Consider the following 23,918-nt stretch of genomic DNA (forward strand, 5'->3'; position numbering starts at 1 on the left):
CCAGAAGGCAGGGTAGATATGCACCGTTCTAGACAAACTAAATAAAATTATATATAAGAACACCAGCTTTTGTGAACCAAAGTTCACTTCATCAGATGCCGTGAAAGTGAAGGGCGGTGTAGAAAGCAGAGTGTAAGGAGAGAGCATTCGGAATACAAAAGACAAAAGAGGGGGCACTGCTAGGATAGAGAAACAAACAAGCAGTAAACCCATAGGAACAAAGTATGTTACAAATGCTAATCCAGGTAATGAGCTAAGAATCCATGGTCATGGTTTAAATTATACCAAACAGTCTAGTTTGTGAATGATTTCTTGTTCTGCAGTTTCTTGTTCAAACCAGGTTTTAATTTTTGTTTTGCCAGAGCCCAGGAAGGTTGAACTGTTCTGCCACAGACTCTAATGTCTTTCTGTGGCTGATGTCAGATTGGTATTTGTTCATTCTTACATGTACAAATTGCCCTGTTCATCTGATGTAGACAGAAGAGGGACATTGTAAGGAGATGGAGTTGCTGGTGAATGAACCTTGGATGTGGTACTCCTTGTTATTAGGTCCAGTGGTGATGTGGTCTGGATTGATCTGGGGGGCACGTTTCAACAGAATATAGACATTTTTTGCAGCAAAATTCCATTTTTATCAAAAAGTTGGATTTTCAGGTTTTTAATTAAGCACTTTGCATTTGTGGATTTTTTCATGGGGGAAAAAAATCATTTCCTAACTAGTTCTTGTGCCTGGTCTTCATGGATTTATCAGTGCTGTGTAGCTATAACAGTAAAGAAGTTCCCATCTGGCATTTTTCCTGTCAAAGTGTTTGATAGTTCCTTCAAGGAAATAACATATTCTTGTCCTTTACATTGTAGCTAACAGGCATGGATGGAGTCTCTTTCAAAAAGGAAGGCCCAAACCACAGACTAATCATAGACAAAGTGGATGATGTTCATGCTGGAACGTATAGGTTTGAAGCTGAAGGCATCAAAACTGAAGCTAAAGTTTTTGTTGAAGGCAAGTTTGTCAAACTGCTTCATTGCCCAGAAAAAATACAATGCAGCCTCATCATATTGAAACCCAATGGGACCGGGACAAATGTTCATTAAAAGAGGGTGTTTGACGTAATAAGCTTAGACAATTTTTTGCATCATCATAATGGGATTTTTAAAAGTGGAGTTTTGTTAGATACAAGAGTTGTTATGAGGCTGTACTGTAATGTTAAACGTGGATTGTGTTTACTCCATTCTTAATGAAGTGCAATGCCAGTATGTGCTTAAAATAAGAACATAGGACTGGAAGGCACCACATGGGATACTGAGTTTACTTCTATACTTGCAAGTAATGCTTTTATTAATAAAAACTAAAATATGTATTTAAGCTGGTGGGTGAAGGGAAGGCAGGAAGATGGTTCTTCTTGACCCTTACAGGTGACGAGTAGAAACCCTAAAGCATGAAAAGCAATACATTGGATGGTCTTGTGGTTAAAGAACTGACTCGCCACATGGGTTTGTTTCTTAATTCATGGAGGAGATAGTGCATTTCCTAAATTTCAGTCCAAATGTTAACTGTGCAGCCCCTCCTGTTGTGTGAGGAAAAAGCAGTGGATGGACACTGGCTGATGGTAGGTATATGTTGCAAAGTGCACAATTTTATAACCAAGAGTGCTTGGCAGAACTGGAAAAAAACTTTGCACTTAAGTCAACATGTCTGTAATATACACCTCTCTGAATGAGCTGTGTTGTTAGCTCAAAGATTTTGATCAGCTGGAAATGCTTAAATTTGTTCTAAAACTAGTTAGTTTTTTCTCGTGAGTGTTTAATTCTACTGCATATGAAGTTATGCAGTCAGCATAAGCATCACTGAAGCACTATTTTGAGGACTTTACTGATCTCTGGAAATTACCCCGGCGTACACATGCACGTATAACATCTGGTAAATATGCAACTGAACACAAAGGTTCAAATGCTGAGAGTTTCTGAGCACCACTTGTACCATCATGATCTCCTGCGAATTGTATTGCTCTCAGACTCCCAAATGCCCTGTCAAATAATATTTAAATTCATCACCAGCAATTAGTACAGAGCATTCCAACTCTATTGGTTAGATTTCCTCTTTGAACTGCATTTATTAATGATTTTTTTTTTTTTATGTTTAGATCCCCCAAATGTTGACAAAGCTCTTCAGGAAAAACTGATGAAGGATCCTCTAGTGATCAAGGCAGGGCAGAGTGCTGTGGTCAAGATCCCTTTTGAAGGCCGGAAACCAGTCAAAGCAACATGGTTAAAGGATGGGTGTGAGCTCCTGGATGATACCAGGATCCACACTGACAAAACGGATAACTTCACTCGGCTTTCTATTTCTAGCACTAACAGGAAGGACTGTGGGGATTACAAAGTGAAGCTCAGCAATGGGAGTGGAGCCTTGGAGGTCAACCTAAAGCTGGTAGTAACAGGTGAGAGCCTCATGATATTCATCCACCACTTTTGTTACAAGGCTTAGAAAGAAGACCTTGTAAATCACTGTTGGGATCTCTTGAAAGAATCACCAGAAAGAGCCTAATTGAGAGCAGTTGCATACTCGGAAGGAGAGGAAAAGGGCCCTTCTTTCACTGATGCTTGTACAGAAAGATGCTTTCAAAAGTATCTGAAAGCTGGCTGGGTTTGGTTTTCTCCTAATAAAGAGAAAGACAGTGAGGTACAACATTCCCAGTTCTGAGCAGGACTGAAGGCCTTCAGCTCTCACTAACTTTAACAGGACTTGATGTCACTTGGCAGCTCCAGGGCTTGCTTGGTGCCTTGCTGGCTCAAACGATCATTGGATTGATATGGCTGCAGATTTACCAGCTCTGACTTTGCTCCTTCATTAGCTTACCTTTAGAATAATTCCTTAGCCAACTTGCATTTTCAGTTTTATTTCTCCTTTCAGACAGGCCACAACCACCGATGGGCCCTATAGAAGTGGTAGATAGTTCCATAACTGGCATCACCATCAAGTGGAAGCCCCCAAAAGACGATGGGGGCAAACCAGTGCTCAGCTACGCCATTGAGAGACAGCAAGTGGGCAGACAAACCTGGCTGACAGTAGGAGAAGCAGATGGGAGCAGCACCACTTTTACTGCCAACAAAGTGGAACATGACAAAAGCTACTGCTTTCGGGTGCGAGCGATAAATGCTGAGGGGACCAGCGAGCCATTAGAGTCAGGCGAGGTGATGGCTGCAACCAAAGGTAAGAGAAAGAGCTTTATGTAAATGCATGCTATGGCCAAGGGAGACTTTTGCTATGAAAGCCAAAAAGAAAAAGCCAAAAAGCTTAGCTCAGGTTGAAAAGAAAGGTTGCAAGATTGGCTGCATTACTGACATTATGATTTCATATGAAAACTGAGTTTCTTGTAAATCCGGATGATTCTGAATAAGATCTGTTTTGAGCTTTGGGAAGCATTCCAACCTGAATCTCAAAGCAGGGTCCACCACGGGATTCATGTGTGGACCAAAGCCAAAAACATTTCCGCAGCAAAGAGAACCCAGTAGGTCTTTACCTTATTTATGCTTTCGGCCAGTCTTTCCCAAACCTTGTAAGTCAGGCCTCTTGTGCCCCGCTCCCAACCACCTTACTTTAGCCTCTGCTTTCCTTGCCACGGTTCTCTCACACCTCCTTACTCCATCCACCAGTTTCCTTGCCACTGATTCCCCTTGCTGTGGCAATCGCAATCCCTGGTGAAGGGAATCAGCAGCTGGAAAAGCAGCAGCAGCAGCAGTAATAGTGGTGGTAACAGCAGCTGAAGATCAGGGGGTGCAATCGCTGCTGAAGTAGGGGGGATGCCACCAGTTGCTACCATGAGTTACAGCCTCCCTCCACCCTCCGGGGGCAAGTTGCGCAGTTTGGGAAATGCTGTCTTAGGCAAATGAGTCTCCCAAAAGGACATTCAATGACTTCATCTTTATTCAAAACAATTCTAAGATCACAGCTCAGTCAGTTCTGCTGTAGGAGCTCCCTCTAAACCGAATATTTAAGGTATCTTGTGGATAAAACATGAAGAAAAAATCAGAGAGAAGATCTCATTCTTTTTCCCCCTTTTTTCTTCACATCCATCCCTGCAAACTTCTTTCCCTCCTGCCTTTCTTCACCCTTTTCAAATCTCATTTTGTGCTAAGATATTTTAAAACAATTTTTGCATAAATTGCTGATAGTTTTACTCTCCCTCCAGCACTGTTTCTTATATTCAGGGAAAGAAGTGGGATTCTATCAGTTTTCCTCGATTTCCCTCAGGAAAATTTTGTCTTTCCTTCTCTGTAAGAGCATCTCCCAGCATTAGCAGTAGGGGGCTGCTCATTAAACAGCCAACTTCAGGACCCTGGATGAGTTTCTTCTTCTGTGCTCCCAGCTCCTGGCTGTCCCGGGGAATAAGAGACTGAGTCTTAGATATTACTCATACCTTCCAAAATTACCCCATCAGGATATATTTAGCAAATCATGGAAAAAGCTAGCTCTCAGAACTTTATTGTCTTGTGAATGAGCAGAAATACCTGTTAATAATGAAGCACTGATTTTTCTTTAGTTTTCCCTGGCCCCCCTGCTCCTCCTAAGATTGTAGAGACCAGCAAAGAGGCCATCAAACTGTCTTGGGCAGTGCCTGACAAAACAGGAAATTCCCGAATCCTGGGATACGTTGTTGAGAAACGTAAGAAGGGCAGTAGCACCTGGGTACCTGTCACTGATCAGCCAATCACAGGTAAGCACCTCAGAGCTTGAAACAAGCTCCAGAAAGGCAAGAAGACTAGATGGGTTAATGGATAATGCCATTTTGACCTATTATTTGCTGTGGACTGGTGGCCAACAAATGTTACTATCGAGACATGTTCAGTGACCTCTGTGTAGGGGCATGAATCAGTGAACTCTTTCTGGTTGCTAGAGGCCAGATCCTATTCCAGCTATTAAACACTTAAGTGGACTTTGGTGCCTAAGCATGATCCCTTTCTACCCTGCTTGAATCCCTGAACAACCATTAATGCGAACGATGGATGGTTCCTCTTCCTGCTCACTGCTTTCTGTGACTAAGTCTGAAATGTGGGATTGTGGTGTATTACAAAAGTAGGCACTTGTTAACACTTTTTAAGGGACTTGAGTAGGGTGGAAGAGGATAATTAGGCTCCTAATAGTGGGAATAGGATGTGGCCTTAGGGTGATTCTTTCCTGGTCATGTAAGTGTCCAGATTTGCTCACCTATGTGCCCCACTTACACAGACATTGCAATTCTGTTCCTGGATGTGTAACCCTGTGCACAGGGATGACTGGACTACACATGGGACATGAACTGGAAACAGTGCAAGAGCCCTCCTATCTTTCCCCACTAAAAACCCAGTAGCTAGGGCACTTACCTGGGTATATAGTGACCCGGAAAGGGTTTAAACCTTGCTCTCTCTGACTCCTTCACACAGCGCTCTAAGGAATACATTACAGATTAGCCATTTTCTAGTTTCTTCTCTGGTGGCTTTTTTGAAGTTGGCTCCCTGGGACCTCCCAAGAAGGGGAATGTGGGGCCAGAAAGAAAGGAGTATGCCAGAAGCTGTGTGGCTGTATTGGCTTGGCAGGGAGGGGGACTTTAGTTCTAGCCTGAAATTTTCTCCCTGGTAGAACAGAAACTTCCACCCATACTATCCTTCATTGACTTTTTTACTCCATGACAATGTTAACAGCTGAACTTCAAAATGAGCGCTGAAGCATCCCTTTCTAATTGAGTGGTTTGTGGTGAGGTTGTTAAAATGCCTTGCTGGGAGGTCAGAAGAATCAAGATTCAAGCCTGTGGGTGAGGGAGGGCTAAAATCCAGACTCCACCTTCCAGAGGAATAGTCTAGTTACTGAACTATGGGGAGAAAAAGATAGACCCCTCATATTCCTGGGAGTCATTGGGATGGAAGTAGGGAATGGACATATGCATAGATAGCCCTTTTCCATTTCTGCCTCTAAGTTTGGTAGTCATGGGTTTCAGTTAAACTTCATTTTTGGGCATCTAAGGTGAGTATGCATCCACAGGGGCAGTGGTGGTGGTATGGCCAGACCCCCTTTTAGCTATGCGGCACATGCAGTGCACTCACCAGCATGTCAGTGCAGCTTATGCCAGAGCTCTGCCTGTGCTACGAGGTGCTGATCAGGTGGGATGTGAAAGGCAGTGGTGCTCACCCCCTTGGCTCCATATTGTGTGAAAGCAGGCTCTGGCCAAGGTCACCACCAGTCAGCTGGTGAGCTCAGAGAGCTCATGGCCCATGCAGAGCTGTAGCAGGAGCTCCATTAACATGCTGGTGAGCTCAGAGAATTTGCTGTCATCCAGGACTGCAGTGGCCATACCCTTCTCACCGCAATCCTGGATCTGCCCATGGGCATCCATACAGGCCCCAGTTAGTACTGTGTATGCCCAGTTCATGCGACCTATGTTCAGACATAGCTATCCACATACACAGACCTATGTGCCCAAAATCAGAATTCCAGCCTGAGCAAAAGAGGCATTTTTGGCACTAAGATGACCAAAAATGCTGTATAGCCCAAACCTGGACACTAGAAAGGAAGTACCCTAAGTGTCTGTAGTACTAAACATGCCCTCATAACTGGTTCTGCTGGGCCATTTGGGTTTCTCTTCAGAGTCAAGAGAATGAATAAGTCATGGAGCTGGAATTCTCTACTAACCCCAGGAGGAGATGTGGGAGGGTGCTGGGGATCCTTCCAAGTTTGTGAATAAATATAATGTTGGTGAAAAAGGGGGGATCTTTCATGGCTGTTGTCTAGCCTGCAGCTTTTCTGTGGGTAAGTTGGGCACTTCAGCTTCCTGGATAAGCAATCAGGCACCTTTCACTTCTGATGTGGAAGTTCTGTCTTTGCTAATCATGCTGGGAATGGGGAAGGTGGGAATTTAGGGTGCAGACAGAAGTGTAGCTTCCCGCTGTAACTGAGAACACTTTTCAGGAAGCGTTTTAAGTTGCAATGATCTCCTCCCCACCAGCCAAACAGAAGTTCATTGTTGGTTGGTTCCAGGGGGAGTGAAATCTGGCTGCTAGCTACCAGCAATGGCTGCTCCTCTCTTCCAGCCTGTCCCTGTTTTCAGAATGGGTGGGGAGAAAGAGAGCAGAGGGAGCTCATTTTAGGGGTTACCCAGTCAGCTCTGGATGGTGGGTGGGTGAAATAGAGCACTCTTACCCCAGACAGGGGCTCCAATACACCCACCTCACCCTCCAGCAGGGCCTGAAAACCCCCCAGACTGAACTCCCTCTGTTCCCTTTCCTCCCTCCCATTCTGAAAACATCTCAGAGGCTAGCAGGCAGGCAGACACAAGTTACAGAAGATGCCATGGTTTGAAATGTCTTCATCTCCAGATTTTCATCTGACTGGCCATTTTTTAAGTGGTCTGCAGCCATGCACTCATGTTGGTCATGGCTATAGATTGCTTTCGGTGGTCAGATTGGGCAAAAGTTGTCACTTCTGTCTGTGCCTTTATTGAAGCAAGGAAGGCAGGTAGGCAGAACTAATGTCTCTAAGGGCTCCAAGATGTGTTTGTCTATTGTCAGTTATCTCTCGGATGCAGACAAGGTCTTCTTATCTCCTGTATAAGAATTCAGGGTCATCACTAGAGTTTTTACTCTTTACCGGACTTTCTCATTAGCGCTCAAATGGCTTTTGAGCTGAAAAGAAGGTGAACGTATAATAAGAAAGACCTGAAAATATGTGTGCACTGGTGAAAGAAGGATGGAATGAACAGAGAGAGCACTTAGAAGAAGACATATGTTCCTTTTAGGCTGAAGGGTAGCCCAGGATATAGAGTGAACAAGTGAACATTGTACAGGAACAAGTACAGGAACATTGTCCAAGTGAATCCTTCTGTGGGTACTGAGCCAGAATTTTAAGTATCTGATCTTTTTCTTCCACAGAGAGGAAGTGGAAAGTGACTGACCTGAAGGAAGGACTGCAGTATGAATTCCGCGTGACTGCCATCAATGCTGCTGGTACTGGCGAGGCCAGCGCACCATCAGAATCTGTCTTTGCTCAAGATCCCATGGGTAAGTTGCCCATTTGTCCATTCAGCAGTGGGAGGCAGACAGTGGGGTGGCAGGCTGAGATGTTAAGTCTGGGGAATTGTATCAATCTGTGTGGCAGTGCTTGTCAGGTGCTTTACAGTGTATGCTTGGTGAACTTAAATGCTTGAAGAATATTCAAAGATCAAGAATTCACTGTTTGTATTAGAGAGGGATGGGGAAGGACTTTCTTGGTGTTGGGTAGGCAGATATGGGGCAAAATCCCCAGTGGGCTGCAGGAAAAGGAGGGTCAGACTCCCCTATTCTACGTGTGGGGAGTCTTGTATACCCTAGGAGTGGGATTTCTGTGTGCTGCAAAGGGGAAGAAGACAACATTTCTAGGATGTTGTGTGCTAGGCAGGAGCAGGATTCCCAATACATTTAGAGGAATGAGGATGGAATTTCAGTATGCTGCATGGAGCATGGTAGGATAGCTAGCTAGTGTGCTGCAAGAATGCTGAAATGGATGACTCTATGTACTGAATGAGGACTGGAGGCAGGAATCCTAGGCCACCAGGGTCTAAATAAACTTTCCCTTTCTAGATCCTCCAGGTCACGTGAGGGACCTTAAGGTGACCAATGCTGATTACACCAGCATTGCGTTGGCGTGGACAAAACCCAAACCAGAGGATGGGGGTGAAGTTAAGGGCTATATAGTAGAGATGCGATCGTCTAACAACCTCAAGTGGACCCAGTGTAACACTCAGCCCCTAAGGATGACAACGTATACAGTGAAAGGCCTGGAACCCAAAGAAATGTACTTTTTACGGGTGAGGGCTGTCAATGATGGGGGCACTGGTGAGGCTGTAGCACTGGACACTGGTATCCAAGCCATGCCCCCTATTGGTAAGATAAACCACGCTTCCACTGCCATGTATGTGATAAACCCACAGGTGCAGATCACACAGTTAAAATCATGGGTTCTCTGTCTACAGGTGGGTCGACTATTGGAGACTTGTGTTGACAGAAGCCATTCAGGATGGCAATATATATTTTCCTGGTTGACTAGGTGGCCTTTTTTTTCACTTACTCAACTGGATGTATTGTCTTTAGGTGCTCAGCACTGTGTGCATAGACACCTAAGAAGCCATGTAGACTGGCAACAAAATATGAGTGAGACGGTCTTTTCTTTTCCTCCATTCACCTGGGAAGCTGGAGGTCCTAGGTTCTAGTCCTACCTCATCCAGAGGTGATTCAGACCTAAATCTCTTTGACTTCCCAAGGAAAGAATGGAACGTCACTCTCAGTCTGTGTCACTGAGACACAGAAGCCTGGTTTAGATGCTATCCTAGACTGCACGGAGTTGACACAGATCATTTTGCTCCTATCCAGCACACTGGCAATTTATTTATTGGCTGGCTTAAGTAGAAATTTAGCGGTGGGGTTATTTTAGAGGCTCATTATGATTCAAGGCCACTGAATATTGTTGACTTTGGATTTATGATCCAGATACCTTATTCCAGGTGGACCCAACCCCTCAGACTGACCACAGCCTTTCCCTTTGATAATAGGCAAATTGTATTGATGCACAGTGATAGCAGATAAGAATAATGCTGGCAAGGCAAACAAATTCTATATTTACCAGTACTAGGGTTGTCACAGTGGGAAGGTACATACATCTGGCCAATATACGAGCTTCATCCTGAGGCTCTTTCTTGAATGTCAGATGTCAGCAGCCTGGCGCAGTCACCCCACTGGGTGGGTGGGACAGGCTGGTGGTGTGCCCCCTGTCAGTGGTGGTCTTGGGTTCCCCCTTCAGGGACCCTTTGCTGCTCTGAAATCCCTCCTTTTGCATTCTTTTCTCCCTTCTGATGACTCTTCGTCTCCAGATACTGTTGATTAGTTTCCCTGTGGTTGTCATGCTGTCCACGGTCTGTCCTATCAACATACTTTTTTGTTTTACTAGCCTATTACATATACACATTTTAATTTGGTTGTTTACCCGTCTTCTAATTTGGTCTGTCCACCAAAACCAGAAATCTCAAGGGATCTGCAGTTGGGCACTGTGACCTAATGCCACCTTATTTCATGTTATGGAAAAGTGTGGTACATGTCTTCAATTTCCCAACCTGTGTGTCTGCTGGCTTTAGACACAGTGGGCCTTGAAGGAAACTGTGTTTCAAACAGGTTTTTTAGAAATCAATTAACCTTTGCCATTCCCCTGGACCATTGTTTTAATACAATATTTACTTCATTTGCCCTTTTATGATACTCTGTTGAAATGCGGGTTTGTGAATACATCTTTACAATAGTTTCTGTCATTTGGTGATCAGTGATAAATAAATACAGAAATATGATTGCTAAGACATTGCAAAAGCTCCATTAACACCATATAGCTGCATACTTGTCAGCCCGGCAGCTGGCCAAAAGTAAGAAGCAACTTTAGAATACTGGACATGATATTTTTTGTGTGTTCAAATCAGTCTATTGTCTTGTAATAAGATATTGCTTTTAATTGTGTTCAATAATTTTTATCTTCCAGTTACGCCCAAATTCCTAATAGATGACACTGTGAAAAGCTTTATGATTGTAAAAGCTGGAAACTTCATCCGAGTGCACATTCCCTTTGAAGTAGGTCTTTGAGTACATTTTTAAGAGGTCTTCCCTCTATTTTTGTGGTGTAACATATACCTATATAGATAAGATTCTATTTATTCTTGAATCTGCTGTGAATTTTTTACATGTCTTGAGCCAAGTAATCTAAAACTAGTTCATAAAACCTGGCTTGTGGTTTATTTACATTTGTAAAACAAGGAGGGAAACGTTGGTGTCTGGTCACACGGTAGCTATGAAGTTAAATTCATTTTTGTAAAGTATAGTTCTCTGAGGTCCTTGTATACTATCTTGCACGATGGTCTCAGATTTTCATGTATGAACCAAGAACTTTTTTTCATTCTTCCCCCCGTCGCTTCCCTTGAGAGGACTGAAGGTAGGGATTTGAAAATATCCTGCTGAGTGGGTTCACCAAGCTACATAAGAAGAGTCATGGGACTTAGCTGCATTTTATGTGAGAGCTACAGATTTGATTTGGGCAGGATACAAAATGGCTCCTTAAGTACCTTGAACTTAGACTTCAGAACACTTTAAAATTCAGTGTCTGATCCCAGGAGGGTGATTCAGTTAAAAAGTAAAAATAAAGGGTTGGGGAGCTAGTCCACCCTTCTCCCCATCCCTGCCCCGCAGTCAGCTGCAGAGAGGTCAGTGTCACTAAAGGCTGATTTACAGAAATCTATTTACAGATCGGGGAGATGCCTAGAGGTAGCCAATAGGAAATGCTGAAATTCTGCTCCTCTCTGGGGTCTGACTCCTGGCTGCATTTTAGGTGTCTCCATCTACTCAGAATCCAAAGTGTCTTGTCCTCATCCAAGGGTAGGTGCCTGATTGACTAAGATCCTGGTGATGGTGGTGCTGCCACTCACCTTTCATGTGATAGCATAATGCAGTGGTTCTCAACCTTTTAAGACTAAAATTATCCTTCATTAGATTCAAGGCACCCCTTGGAACATGCCAACTCTTAGCTTTCACTAGTTTCTTGACTACAGAAAATAACAGAAAAATTATTCTGTTGCAAAGAATTCAGAAAGATCAAAACAAGTGACAATGGTTTTAGGGTTGCTGGTTGTATCCATGTTGGTCTAAGGACATAGGCAGACAAGGTTCTTTGGGTAAATGTGGTATTTTTTATTAGAGCAACGAAATAGTTGGAAAAAATTGTTCTTTGCAAACTTCCAGGTGCAAACACCTTTCTTCAGGCAAGGGGGAGTTTGTTGTTGCTTTTTGTGTTGGGTGGAATAGAAGCCAGTATGGATTCCTATTTGAAATCTCTGGATTTATCTTGTGAATTGTGTGTAGGAGTTTACACAGCAAATATGGTGGCATCTTTAAAGGTCACCCTGGAATAGCATTTAGAGCACTTGCTTAGGAGAGTGCATTACTAGGCCCTCTCCAGTATAAGGTGATTCAAACCCATAACTCTGGTCCCCAGGAGATGGCCCTAATGAGAAAGCTATGTAATAGTAGAGGGGCGTGTTACACTATTCCTGCTGAAACTAGACTCCTGGTTAGGCAAGAGTCACAGGGCCAGGAAAAAGGCGGTCGTTTAACTCTGTAGCCTAGCATTTTGACACTCAACTTTGAGGAAGGAGACCTGTGCTTTGATTTGTTCCTAGCACTACTTTCCCATTTTGTATTAAACAGTCTTTAAACAAAAACAAAAATAATAATAATACTGATGGCAGGGACTAGACCTTAAATCAGCCTAAATCGGGAGAGTGCCATAACCACTAGAATACAGTTAGGCTCTCTTGCTGCTTCTGGCCACCTAATTTTTGGGGCACTTGTACATGTGATGAAAATTGGCCATTTTTGCGGTTTAATAGTGGCACGCTGTACACGTGCAGGGTTTTTTTACGTTTTAAATGAGTTTCCTATGCTGCGAGCTAAACCACATACACGTGTAGTTTAGTTTGCGAAGTAGCTATGTGTAATGTTGTAGCCTTTGACAGCTCCCCCTGCTCCCCACCTCCCCACCCGCCATGGGAGTGGCGGGCTTAAGACAGAAGCAGTGAGGGGCCCTATCCTTTTTTTTTCCCCTGGGGAGTCTGCCCACTTCTTCTGTGGCTGGGGGTGAGATGCCAGCAGGCCCTGAGATGCAGGGGGACCCAGACCTTCCCTTCATGGTGATGGTACCCCTTGGGCAGCACCTGCCCACTAGCAGCCCACCCAGGGGTCCCTGGGGGGGCACTGCCACCACAGAAGAAAGGACTGGGGCCTCCTGCAGCTCAGGGGTCACTCAGCCCGCCAGCAGCTTATTCCCCAGCCATGGGAAATGTGGGCAGGCTCTGCAAAACAAAAAAAAGAATTAGGCCTTTCACTGTAACAGTGACAAAAGTCACCAAACTGAAATGCTGGGTTTTTAATAGTCAAAATTAAAAACCTACCATTTCAATTTAGGGGTCTAAATCCCTGTCACATGTACAAGTGGCCTTGGATTCTTGGCTGAACAGTGTTTCCAGCTTCAGTGGAAAGTGCAGAGAATGGGCTCAGGCAGTTATGGACAAGTTCCCAGAGGTGGAAGAGGATGTAGAACAGTTTTTTGCTTCCTAGACAAGGGCACTAACTTCTTGACTATTATGTAGAAAGTGCATGGCAGCAGCTCCTTCTCTGTTTAAGTTCTTGAGTGAAACAACTGTAGCTTCTGTGTGGTAGACATGCTTTCCATGCTTAGGGCACGCCTACTGGATCGGACACCTTTGCGGACCTAGGTGAGAAATTAGAGAGATTTAGGGTCAGATCACCTCTGGATGAGGTAGGAGAGATGTGTTCAAACTCCTGTGGGTGATGGGGGAGCCTCGAACCTGCACCTTCTCTTTCTTATACAAGCGCCCTACGTCAGAGCCATTTGGGCTAAGGCATGGGAGATTCCTTCTTCTGTCTAAAACCTTCCTAGTCCTAGGTTTTTGCAAGGCAGAATTTTGTACCAGGACTAGTAGCGTTGAGGCAGGGTGCTAATTAACTGATTAATTGAGGCAGCTTAGCAAAACTGCTCAATAAATGAACGGGGTAGAGCCCCAACTTTCATCAGGTTGTTAGCCTGCAGCCTGGCTGTAACCTGACCTGATATACTTAATTAAGAACAAAGAAACAACACAAGATCGTAGAAAGTTAGGGTTGGAAGGGACCTCAGGAGGTCATCTAGCTAGTCCAGCCCCCATGGAGGGATGATAACAATAACTATGTTCAACAAATGACAACAATTCAACAACAGTCGAATATCAATTGCAGCAACACAGTATACGTACATGAATAGCACTCCAAAACCAGTACTCACCCAAAAGCGGGTGCTAGACATCAATATTAAGCTCCAACTTGCTGTTGGCACTTGCTGCAGCTACACCTATCACAGCCTTGGACAGTCACTGCAGAGCGTTACCTCCCCAGACCCTCACCTTACATCCACTGACTGTTCAGGCACAGACACAGACCCATGGATGAGATATCGGCTGCTCTGAGCCCTTGCTCACTCTGCATTTGATCTGTGCTCACGCTCTCAGACTCCCTCCTTGGAGTCCCAGCTGCAGGCGTTCCTTGTTCAAACCTTCGATGGCCATCAGACAGACCACACCAGCATACATCTGCTTGCATGCAGTGCCACATCCCACATACACGGTTGCACCCAGCTTCAGGTGCAACCCCTTTTTATAAGCCTCGCTCCACTGATACCTGTCAGTCATCCATACAGCCAATCATACGTCCATGCACACGACACTCATGCCATTTCACACAGCACGCTTCTGTGCACACGACACGCATTACCCAGGTAAATGTAATGTTGACTTCATAGGTAGGAACCCACTGAATTCACGATGGGAGTGAGCTGCTCAGCAGCTCCTATAATTTTGGAGGTTTTCCTGTGCACCCCCACACTGTTGATTGGTAGAGCGGCTCCACTGCTCGCTGCTCACTCCTGATTGGTGGGGAGGCAAAACCCATAGGTTTAAATATAGCACTGTTTTTGCTGCTCACCGCTGATTGGCCAAGGGGCCCTGGCAGCCCTGCTGTCTGTTGCTGACCAGATGGGAGGCAAAAAAAGCACCATATTTAATTTGGCCTCCCTGCTGATCAGGAGTGAGCAGCGACTGATGGAGGAGGGGCGCAAGGGAGACCCTGCAAAACCAAATTGATGGCAGGAGCAGGGTGCGCACCTGTGCGGTGGCTCCTCTTGCAGGTCCCTGCATGCCTTGCCACCACCCGCTGCTCACTGCTGATCAGCGGGGAGGTGAAAACAGTGGTTTTAAATATGGTGCTGTTTTTGCCTCCTGTCTTGTCAGCAACAGACACCGGGGCTGCCAGGGCCCCTTGGCCAATCAGCGGCAAGTGGCAAAAATGGCAACATATTTAAAACTAGGGCTTTTACCTTGCTGCTCATTAGGAACGGCAAGCAGTGTGGCCCCTTTGCCAATCAATGGTGCGGGGCACAGGGGAACCCAAGGAGCCACTGTGCAGCCCATTTCCACCATGAATTCGGTAGGTTTCATGGGCTTGCCGCCCAAACCAAGTTACCAATCTGAGCATGCTTGGACCTCAAAACTAGGTCACAGTTCAATAGTTCAGACTTTCTAGAGCCTTCCTGAGCCAAACACTGCTGAGCATGCACAACCAGAGACCATTCTCTAACAAGACTGGGGACACTGAGCCTAACAATAGCAATCGCCTCAAATGTCAGTAGAGGAAATCTAGGTAGGACATTAGGAAGAACTTCCTGAACAATTTATTCTGTAGCCTATGTGAGGAAAGGAGCAAACTTGTGGGCTGATCTCAAGGTGGAATTTGTAAATTCTACACTGATCTCTGCCGCCAGGTTTAATTGACTGAAAGTCACTGTAAAATGACATCTTATGGAGAAAGTCCTAGGAGGAAAATGGAGTGACACTGCATAGAAGTCACCTCTTCCCTCCAAAAACAGAAGTTGCCTTTAATAGAAATAATTTTGCCTACCTATCTGTTCTGAACTAATGTCTTCTGTCTGATTTGGTAGTACAGAAGCATATCAAGGCAACATACGTGTTGTTGGCCATAGCCTTTGGGGCAACAAAATCAAAGAAACAAGAAAGGGCTAACAGCATATCTGGGAGCTAAAGTGAGGAAGCTGGATGTGTACCAAATGCAAATACAAAGGAAAAAGCAGATTGTTTGCATATACTATTCCTGTTTAATAGGCATCTCCAGCTCCTGAGGTGACTTGGCTAAAGGATGGGCTTTCCTTACCCAAAAAGGCCATAACAACCACCAAACGTGGCCACACTCAACTGGTGATTCCAGCAGCTGAATTTTCAGACAGTGGGATCTACTCTATTTTGCTCCAAAATGAGTTGGGGAAACGAGAATCGTTCAGCTTCCAGATCCAAGTCACAGGTAACCTGTAGAACAGATGCTAAGGGAGAAGGTATTAAATAAAACAAACACTGCAAGTTTTGATGGAGTTAAGAACTACAGTCAAGGAAGAAGACTACAATCTTCCATGACACTTCAGACCACGGGATCATCTAGGGCAGGCCTATGGGTTATTGAAAAACATTTATTAAATTATAGGCTGTGTTCTGACCCACAGCACCCATGTAAATGAAGCCATGTTCCATGGAAGGGTCAGGTAATAGACCCTGTTGTCCTACCCATGCACTGTGAATGTCAGTCAATAATAAAACAAGATAGCAATGTCCAATCATAATTATTATACTCCAGTTAATTCCACCCTTAAACAGCTGTGTATATAAACACATCTGTACCAATGCTCATAATCTATGTTTATCCATAAGAAGAAAAAGAGTCTTAATATTGGTGTGTTACCCAACATCAATCTAGTTAATGGCAAATTTTCCTTTGTTAGGTGGTGGGGCCTGCATATTTAGGAAAAGATCAGAATTACTTCCCTTCCAATGAAGTTTATCTAGCCACAGTTTTTAGAATGTCTGCCCCTAATGATTTTATGAAATTACAATTGAGTTATTATAACAATTCTGTACCTTTTTTCCTCTACTCCTCTGACAATATTTGATTTCATCTTACAGATATCCCAGAGTCACCTGGTCCTATTCAGTTAAAAGAGAATGTCCCCAATACAGTTACAATAACATGGGAGCCCTCACCAACTGAGAAGCGGGAAAGTAACCTCTACTATATGGTCATAAAATGTGACTCCAGAAATGGCCACTGGCAAGTGGTGGGTGACCTGATCTACACTAATAAGTTTACCCTCACCAAAGTCATCCCAGGCCGGGAGTATTACTTCAGGGTTGTGGCAAAAAATTACATGGGATCCAGTGATCCATCTGAAACTGTGCAGCCCTGGAGCATTCAAAAGGAAAAAGGTAAAAAGGCTTTAAAATTTTTATCAGTGCACTTTTGTGAATGAATCCCAATCCTTTATGTATGCAGTCTCCCAGGAGGAGAGTACATTGAAATACCCTAAGAAAATTCTGTTGACTAAGGAAGTCTATCTCCTGCTGGACTGGCATGTTTACAGATCAGCTAGGCTTCTTCATTCCCACTTTACCACCAACTTATATCACTCATATGATAAAAGGTTTTAAGAGAAATAATTTCCAGAAAACTCTGAGATTTAAATTCTCCAGAAACCAAGGACTCAGCTTGATTCATGAGGGCCTGGAAAATTTTAAGAGGAAATTATGGAATCCAGCAGGACATTGGCAACTGAGATTGGCCGCTGTTGGTGGCATCTGCGGGTGGTCACCGCTCACCACCCCATCCCTCCACTGCTGACGTTGCCAGTGGGGTCTGCGGGCGGTCACCTATCGCCACTCAGCATTTGCCACTCCCCTCGCCCATCACTGCCAATGCTGCCGGAGGCATCTGTGGGCGGTTGCCGATCACCACTTGGTACTTTCCACCCCTGCCAGCAACACCGCCCCAGCTGCCTGTGGGCAGTCTCCGTTCACCACTGCCACACCTCTGCTGACAACACTGCCACCACCGCCTGCAGGCAGTTGCCATGCCCCCTCCCCCCCAACCTTGGAAGGCACAAGGCAGGAGGAGCTAGGTATCTTAGCCCATTTGACCTATAGAAGTCCCAAACTTGCAAGTTTCATGTCAGTCTTATTTAATTGTTGTAAGTAGAGACTATTCCTTCACCCAGACTTTAAACTTACAGATCAGTCCCTGAGTAGGATTTATGTTTCTTACAGCTGAAGTCAAAGTTCGACTACCGAAGTACAGGGGTGTGAATCAAAATCAGCCTCCAAGATTCCTTGTGCAGCTGAAGCCCCATGTGGTAACCACTGGATTTGATTGTCGTATGAGCTGCGCAGTAACTGGCCACCCAAAGCCAAAGGTCACATGGTATAAAGATGGCAAAAACCTCTCAGAGGACCCCACTTTCTTCAGCAAAAATGACTTCGGTGTTTGCTGCCTGGTGATCTTAGGTGTCACAAGAAAAGATGAAGGAGAATATGAGGTGCTGGCCAGCAATGAATTGGGTTGTGCCATCAGCAAAACCTTCCTCGTTGTAAGAGGTAAAGACCCTGTACTGGATGGTGTGGTGGCACAGTAGTGGGCACTACTGTGCAGAGACACCTGCCTCACTGTGCCAGGCCCAAAACCTTGCTTTGAGGGTCTCCCTTGGGGAGCCTACAGTCGGCTGTCCGCTTCCTGGAGGACCCCCACAAGCCTAAGAGAACACTGCTACCACCCGGGCACTGGTTTCTGGCATGTCTCTGTGCAGCCCAGGACACACAGACCCTGCAAACCTTGGGGGTGCTTTGCCCACAGTAATATTTCTGGGTGTTTCTTTCATCCCAAAGCATCCCTAGATAGCATCAGGAAGAATTGAGGGGAAAAAAGAAAAAGAAAAACTTTGCTGGCCAGGCAGGGGGTAGAAGGAATTTCCCTCTCTCTGTGCCCAACAATTCAGGATGTAACTCAACACCTTTACTGAGTGATGTGTGTGTGTGGGGAGGTTGGATAAGGAAGTCAGAATACTCTTTGAGCAAACAAAAGCAACACGAGTCTTTACACAGACTGGATACAATAAGCCTTTTAAGATGTGACTTGCCTATACATAATTCTTAACTCCTGACAGGTTTCCAGGTTTCTACTTACAGAAATCACGAGGCTGCTGCCTGGGGTATGTGCTTGTAGTTTCCAGGTGCCTACTGGAAGGAAGAGAGAGCTCCTCTCTCCCCCTAGGAATTTTATCGGGCCAGGTCACTTGATTGACCAGCCTGATCCAAGAGGAGCAAGGAGGGAGAGGGGTCACCTGGGCTGACCCAGGCGAGGGTCAGAGTGGGGGGGAGGGGATTTCTTCACAGATGGCTCCTGGCACACTTGACTTCAGTGCTCTATCCACTCGTGTGCTGTTGAGTTTGAGGGATGGAGCCACAGCTCATCTGGAGGGCACAAGGTGGGGCAGGGAGCAACTCCCACCACTGTGTGTGCCCCAGTAGGGAGGGGGGAGCGTGTACCCCCAGATCTGTGCAGGGTGCTGGCAGGGTGGGCTGTAGCTGCTGACTGGGGCTGGGACTGCACTGGGCTTTTTTCTGATGGGGGGGTGTTGGGTTGAGGATGCACTTGGGTGGGTGGCAGTGCTGGGAGAAGGATATGGGAAGGCTGTGGCAAATTTTGGGGGGGGGGTTGTTCCCTCCTCTCCCATAGCCTCCTTCCCAGCACTGTTGCTGCCCACCCTGAATAGAGCCCAGTGCAGCCCTGGCCCCAGCCCACCCTGCCCTGCCTTGCCCCACGCTGATCTGGGAGCACCCTCCCGTGCCCTCCCAGGATGCATGCAGTGGTGGGAGCTGCACCCCTGGATGAGCCATGGCTCTCTCCCACACCTGCCCCGCTCCAGTTGGGCAGCACTTGCTCCAGTCTCTGTCCCAGCCCCACTCCTTCCTCACCACAGGGGCCTTGATCTGCCCCCTCATGCCCCTTCCAGCCCCCCTCCCCTTCCACCACAACAGACTTAGCAGCTACACACGGCTGTATCAGAAACCGAATTGGTATCGGCCAATATGCCTCCTTAAAACTTGGCTATCGGTATTCGCCCCAAAAATCTCTATCGGTGCACCCCTAGCTATTAGTCCTTAATATTGTCTTAGCTGCACAGAGATCTTTACCCAATGGAGGCAGGAGGTAGTTCTTGTACAGCCTCAAAATGTGCATCCTTCACATGTTGGCTGGGTGACAGGATGGCTTCTTGGCCTGCACACACCTCGCTGGCAGACTTGCTTAGTTCTTATACTATTTAATTGTATAACTTCAAAGCATTTTTCTTTGATGGTTGGCCAATTTAGAGTCCAAACAAACAGGGAGGAATATCATAATTGTTAATTGCCTGGCTCCAGTTCGTGGATCGTTTAGGAGTGTGCACAGCGGTGGGAAGCCAGCCCTCCCCCTGCCCCCCAGATGAGCCGCCTGCGGCTCCATCCTGGTCCCCACCCAGACCCTGCGGCCGCACATTCTGGCCCTGGGCCGCAAGCCCCACGCCCCACACACTGCCTCAGCTGGGCAGCAGCCCCAGCCCCAGCCCTATCCAACTCATTTCCTCCCTCACTATGGGGGCCTCAATCCCCACTCCCCTCCCTCCAGACTTATCTGTGGGAACTGCTCTCCAAACTGCCTGGCGGCCGTGTGCATATGTACGTGTGCACATGCACATGGTGCCTCCTGCCTGACTGCCCTCCTCCTGCTCCCCCCAGCCCCTCGTAGGCTGGAACTCTGTCATCCTGCAGAGAGCTCTTTGCAAAAGTGGAAAACCCATGTGTTTCTCCATTAAAGTAAAAAAAAAAAATCCATGTTTTTCTTGGTTGAAAGGAAAAATCTGCATTTTTTTTCTGTTTTTCCATGGGAAATGGAAAACCTGGATCCCTGGTGATATCTTTAATCCACAGAATAAAAAAATACCTTTTTGAGCCAGAGTGATTTGCAGGGGGAGCACAGCAATTTCCATTTGTCTCTGACAAACAGCCATTCTGTTATTTGCATCTATCAGAGATAAATCTTGCTCTGAATGATCCCTGTACATGGGGAAACTTTTCTAGGTTAGACTTTGTTCTTGGATACAGATTGGTCTCTCCTGTGTTTCTCAAGTGACTTATACTGCAGTTTAATTTGACCTGCTGTTGCTTTTCCTTGTGATTGAGTTTTAAACTACAGTATTAAAGATGAAGAAGGTAAAATGTCAAGTGATTTCATGAGCATATACAAAAAACTAGAAGTTTTGGTTCCAAAATGATATCTTTTATTAGACCAACTGGGAAATCACAAAAAATAGTCCTTTTCTGCAAGCTTAAAGGATCAAAGTCCCCTTCATCAGGCTCTGGGAAAAGTATAGCTGGTACAAGATGGTAAAAAGTCCCCACAAGGAGGAAATAAACTTCATTTTTGCACAGCATATGGTAGCTGTATGCCCGGAGCAAAATGTGGTTTTCCAGGATGGATGAATTAGAGAAGACAAGGTAATTTTGGCCATAGCTGAGCTATGCCCTAGGACCAGTGCAAGATTGTTCCATATATTTTATTAACCTGTATTTTTATCAGTTAATGACATGCCCCAAGCAGATCTATCACCACCTCCCTTGTTGATGACAGATATGAAAGCAAATATTTGATGAAGATTAGTTATATTAGACTGTGCCATAGCTGACTGCAACTTATACTCAGACTAGTTTTCTTTTTGTTGATTTTTTTCCCCCTACTTCTACTCCTGTGTATCACCTACAGTGTTCCAGAGTCCTGTAATCATCACGTTTCTGCTCAGCCTTAGCTTAAGCCAGTCAATAAATATTAGGCTAATCAACACACCTCAATAAGGTGACATCAAGATAGGACTCGGCCATTGAATTCTTGTAATCTTTTCTCATTTATTCAGTCCTTCCAATCCCTTAAGACTTTCAGTTCTTCTTTTCAGTATGTTTTCCAGTCTGTCTCTATCTGTCTGATATTAAGGTGCTTCTCTTTCTCCTGCTTTTAGAACCCTCCTTCTAATACGACCTGCCTGAAGAAAACCTCTGCACAGCCATCAGATTAAGAAAGCTTTCATGTAGAAGTGGCATTGTACCAAAAGCAATGTATCTGTTTAATAAGACCATATGATGGTCTTGGGGTGGCTTTTGTTTTCTGATCCATTACCTATATCTTGAGCATTGTGCTGTGTGTGTTGCCAAAATGGGAGAAAATAAACACTGTGAGAGCATATACTTAGTACTGTGCAGAGTACCTCTCCACAGAGCAGAGCAGCAAGATTGTAGGGTCTTCTGAAGAAATGAGAAATGTATGGGACAAGGTAGGCAAAGTGAGAGAGCGCGAGCAAGCTGTAGATAGAAGTGCTTGGTCAAGAGGAGTTTTCCATGGAGGTTACAGTCGTGAGATGTCCTGCAACATCGAGAGATCACTGCCACCTGCACATGGACCCTGGCTGAGAACTCTTCTGAAGCAGAAACTTCACCGTAGAAGCTCCATGAAATTGACCTGCCGGGATCTGGATATCTAATCTTCTCTCTCACACGGGTTGTTTTATTCTCTGAGTTTTTAAACCTCTAAAGAACTGGGTGTGTGGCTGTAAAAGTTGTGATGTGGTAGAAGGGTGGGTTGTTTGTGGCCTCCCTAGAGGATATACTTCTATGCTGATGAGAATTGTCTGAGTTGTGATTTTCTTTGAAATCTTAGGGTGCATCTACACGTTGCCCTAAGGCAACATAGCAATGTGCTACATTGCCGTGCGGTGCGCTACGGTAACATAGCAATCATGTATATCTATATGTGATCGCCAGCTATGTTGCTGTAGCAGTGTATTCCCTGGGTATAGTATGCCTCTTCGGCGCTGTAGCAGCGAAATCTAAGTATGCACCGCATGCACAGTGTAGTAACTGCCCATACTGTGCTGTGCTTTAGCAACATCGCTGTATATAGCGACACATAGACATGCCTATAGTGGCCCCACATTTGATCTCTGGAGGTTCAAGGGGTGCAGCAACAGAACAGAGGCGACTGAACAATCAAATAGTGGAAAAGCATTATTTAAAAAAAGGATGAATAGCCTCAATTCATTTCTTTAATTTTTCCTCCCTGTCAAGCATTGAAGATGGAGATTGTTAGCATATTTGGTAATGACATACCTGCAATTGCTTTCCAGAAGTCCCAGTTCTACTAACAGGAATCGTGCACGTATCTAATTGTCTGAGGTTGTGTGCATTATGCCCATAACTGTCTATGCTGAAAATATTGGTCCACACACGCACGCACGCATGCACACACACACACATGCACACAGAGTGAGAGAGACTGACTCATATAGCAGTATCTTCAGACTAGTAATTTCTCAGGCTGGAACAGCAGGAGTACTACAATTCAGGATTGTATTCAGTGGCCCAAATTTTAATGGGAACCCAGACTGGGGTAGCAGATGCCCCTGCAAGCCAGAGCTTTTTACATGACTAGGTCTGTGCCCCACTTTTTTGCACCATACTCTGGCTGCCAATGCTTTTATAAAACATATAGACTTTTTAAACTACCAAGTTAATATTTCCTTTGAAAATATAACAGTAAACTGGGGTTCAGTAATGATCATCATGGGTCTGCAAAGAGACTGGGAGCATTGGTGGAGTGGAGGAGATGGTGTGCCACCATTGCTGGGCTGGGTTGCCTGGCTCTGCATTAGCTCACCTGGCCTATGGAGCCAGGGGTAGGGGTCCCACGGCAGAGGTGATATGAAAGGGTTTTATGGCTTCAGGAAGTTTGAAAACCACTACATTGGAAGACTACAACCTTGCATATTTGATCAAAGAAGACTCTACCAGAAACCTCTGAGATCAAATGATTTGAAGATTTGCTTGTTGAATAGATGTTGAGGTACTAAAATCAACAATTTATGGTGAAAGGACACTTGCACAGCATCATTGCAGTAGTGCTAAAGGTACTAGCAGGTGCTGTCATGCGAGATGTGAATGTACCAAGAATGAAAGATTAGAGGCCGTTGAATTGTCAAATGCTTGCACGTGGCTTACCGTTGAGGTGTTTCAGCACTTTCCTTGACATTTTGTGCTAATGCAACACAGAAATGGCAACTGTAGATAAAGATTAAATTAAATCTCGGTTCAATAAAAATCAAAGAGAATAAGTAGGATCCTTTCTTGAAAAATCAATGTATGCTGATTTTACATACTGTGTATCTTTATATGCTAATTGATACCTCATACCTATTAAGACTCCTGCCAAACTTAGCTAGACCTCTTAATCCTTCTAGGCTTCTGTAAGTTCACTTATCACTGAGCAGCTGAAGTACAGTGGCAGAATGATGAAGAATCAAATGCACATGTTTATGCAAATTAGATACAGAGAAAATACGTTATTAACATGGTTCAGGATAT

At 45.1% G+C, this 23,918-nt stretch overlaps 1 protein-coding gene across 5 annotated transcripts in view; it reads left to right on the forward strand.

The window, feature by feature from the left end:
• Positions 1-23,668, forward strand: part of IGFN1 (immunoglobulin like and fibronectin type III domain containing 1) — a 63,537-nt gene extending 39,869 nt beyond the window's left edge. For 4 of the 5 annotated variants that reach the window (XM_090026317.1, XM_090026314.1, XM_090026315.1 and 1 more), the window contains 11 exons: positions 859-1,000; positions 2,142-2,438; positions 2,912-3,211; positions 4,542-4,715; positions 7,900-8,028; positions 8,587-8,889; positions 10,526-10,614; positions 15,762-15,957; positions 16,611-16,910; positions 17,745-18,071; positions 21,524-23,668. In XM_090026317.1, coding sequence (XP_089882443.1) covers positions 859-1,000; positions 2,142-2,438; positions 2,912-3,211; positions 4,542-4,715; positions 7,900-8,028; positions 8,587-8,889; positions 10,526-10,614; positions 15,762-15,957; positions 16,611-16,910; positions 17,745-18,071; positions 21,524-21,537 — 2,271 coding nt within the window. In that variant the 3' untranslated portion in view covers positions 21,538-23,668. Of the gene's footprint in view, positions 1-858; positions 1,001-2,141; positions 2,439-2,911; positions 3,212-4,541; positions 4,716-7,899; positions 8,029-8,586; positions 8,890-10,525; positions 10,615-15,761; positions 15,958-16,610; positions 16,911-17,744; positions 18,072-21,523 lie in introns of those variants that run through there. The other variant, XR_016439017.1, reaches the window with a different exon arrangement.
• Positions 23,669-23,918: the final 250 nt, after the last annotated feature.

Source organism: Crocodylus siamensis, chromosome 13 (assembly GCF_052110815.1).
Source record: "Crocodylus siamensis isolate JL-2025a chromosome 13, ASM5211081v1, whole genome shotgun sequence".
Taxonomy (NCBI): domain Eukaryota; kingdom Metazoa; phylum Chordata; order Crocodylia; family Crocodylidae; genus Crocodylus; species Crocodylus siamensis.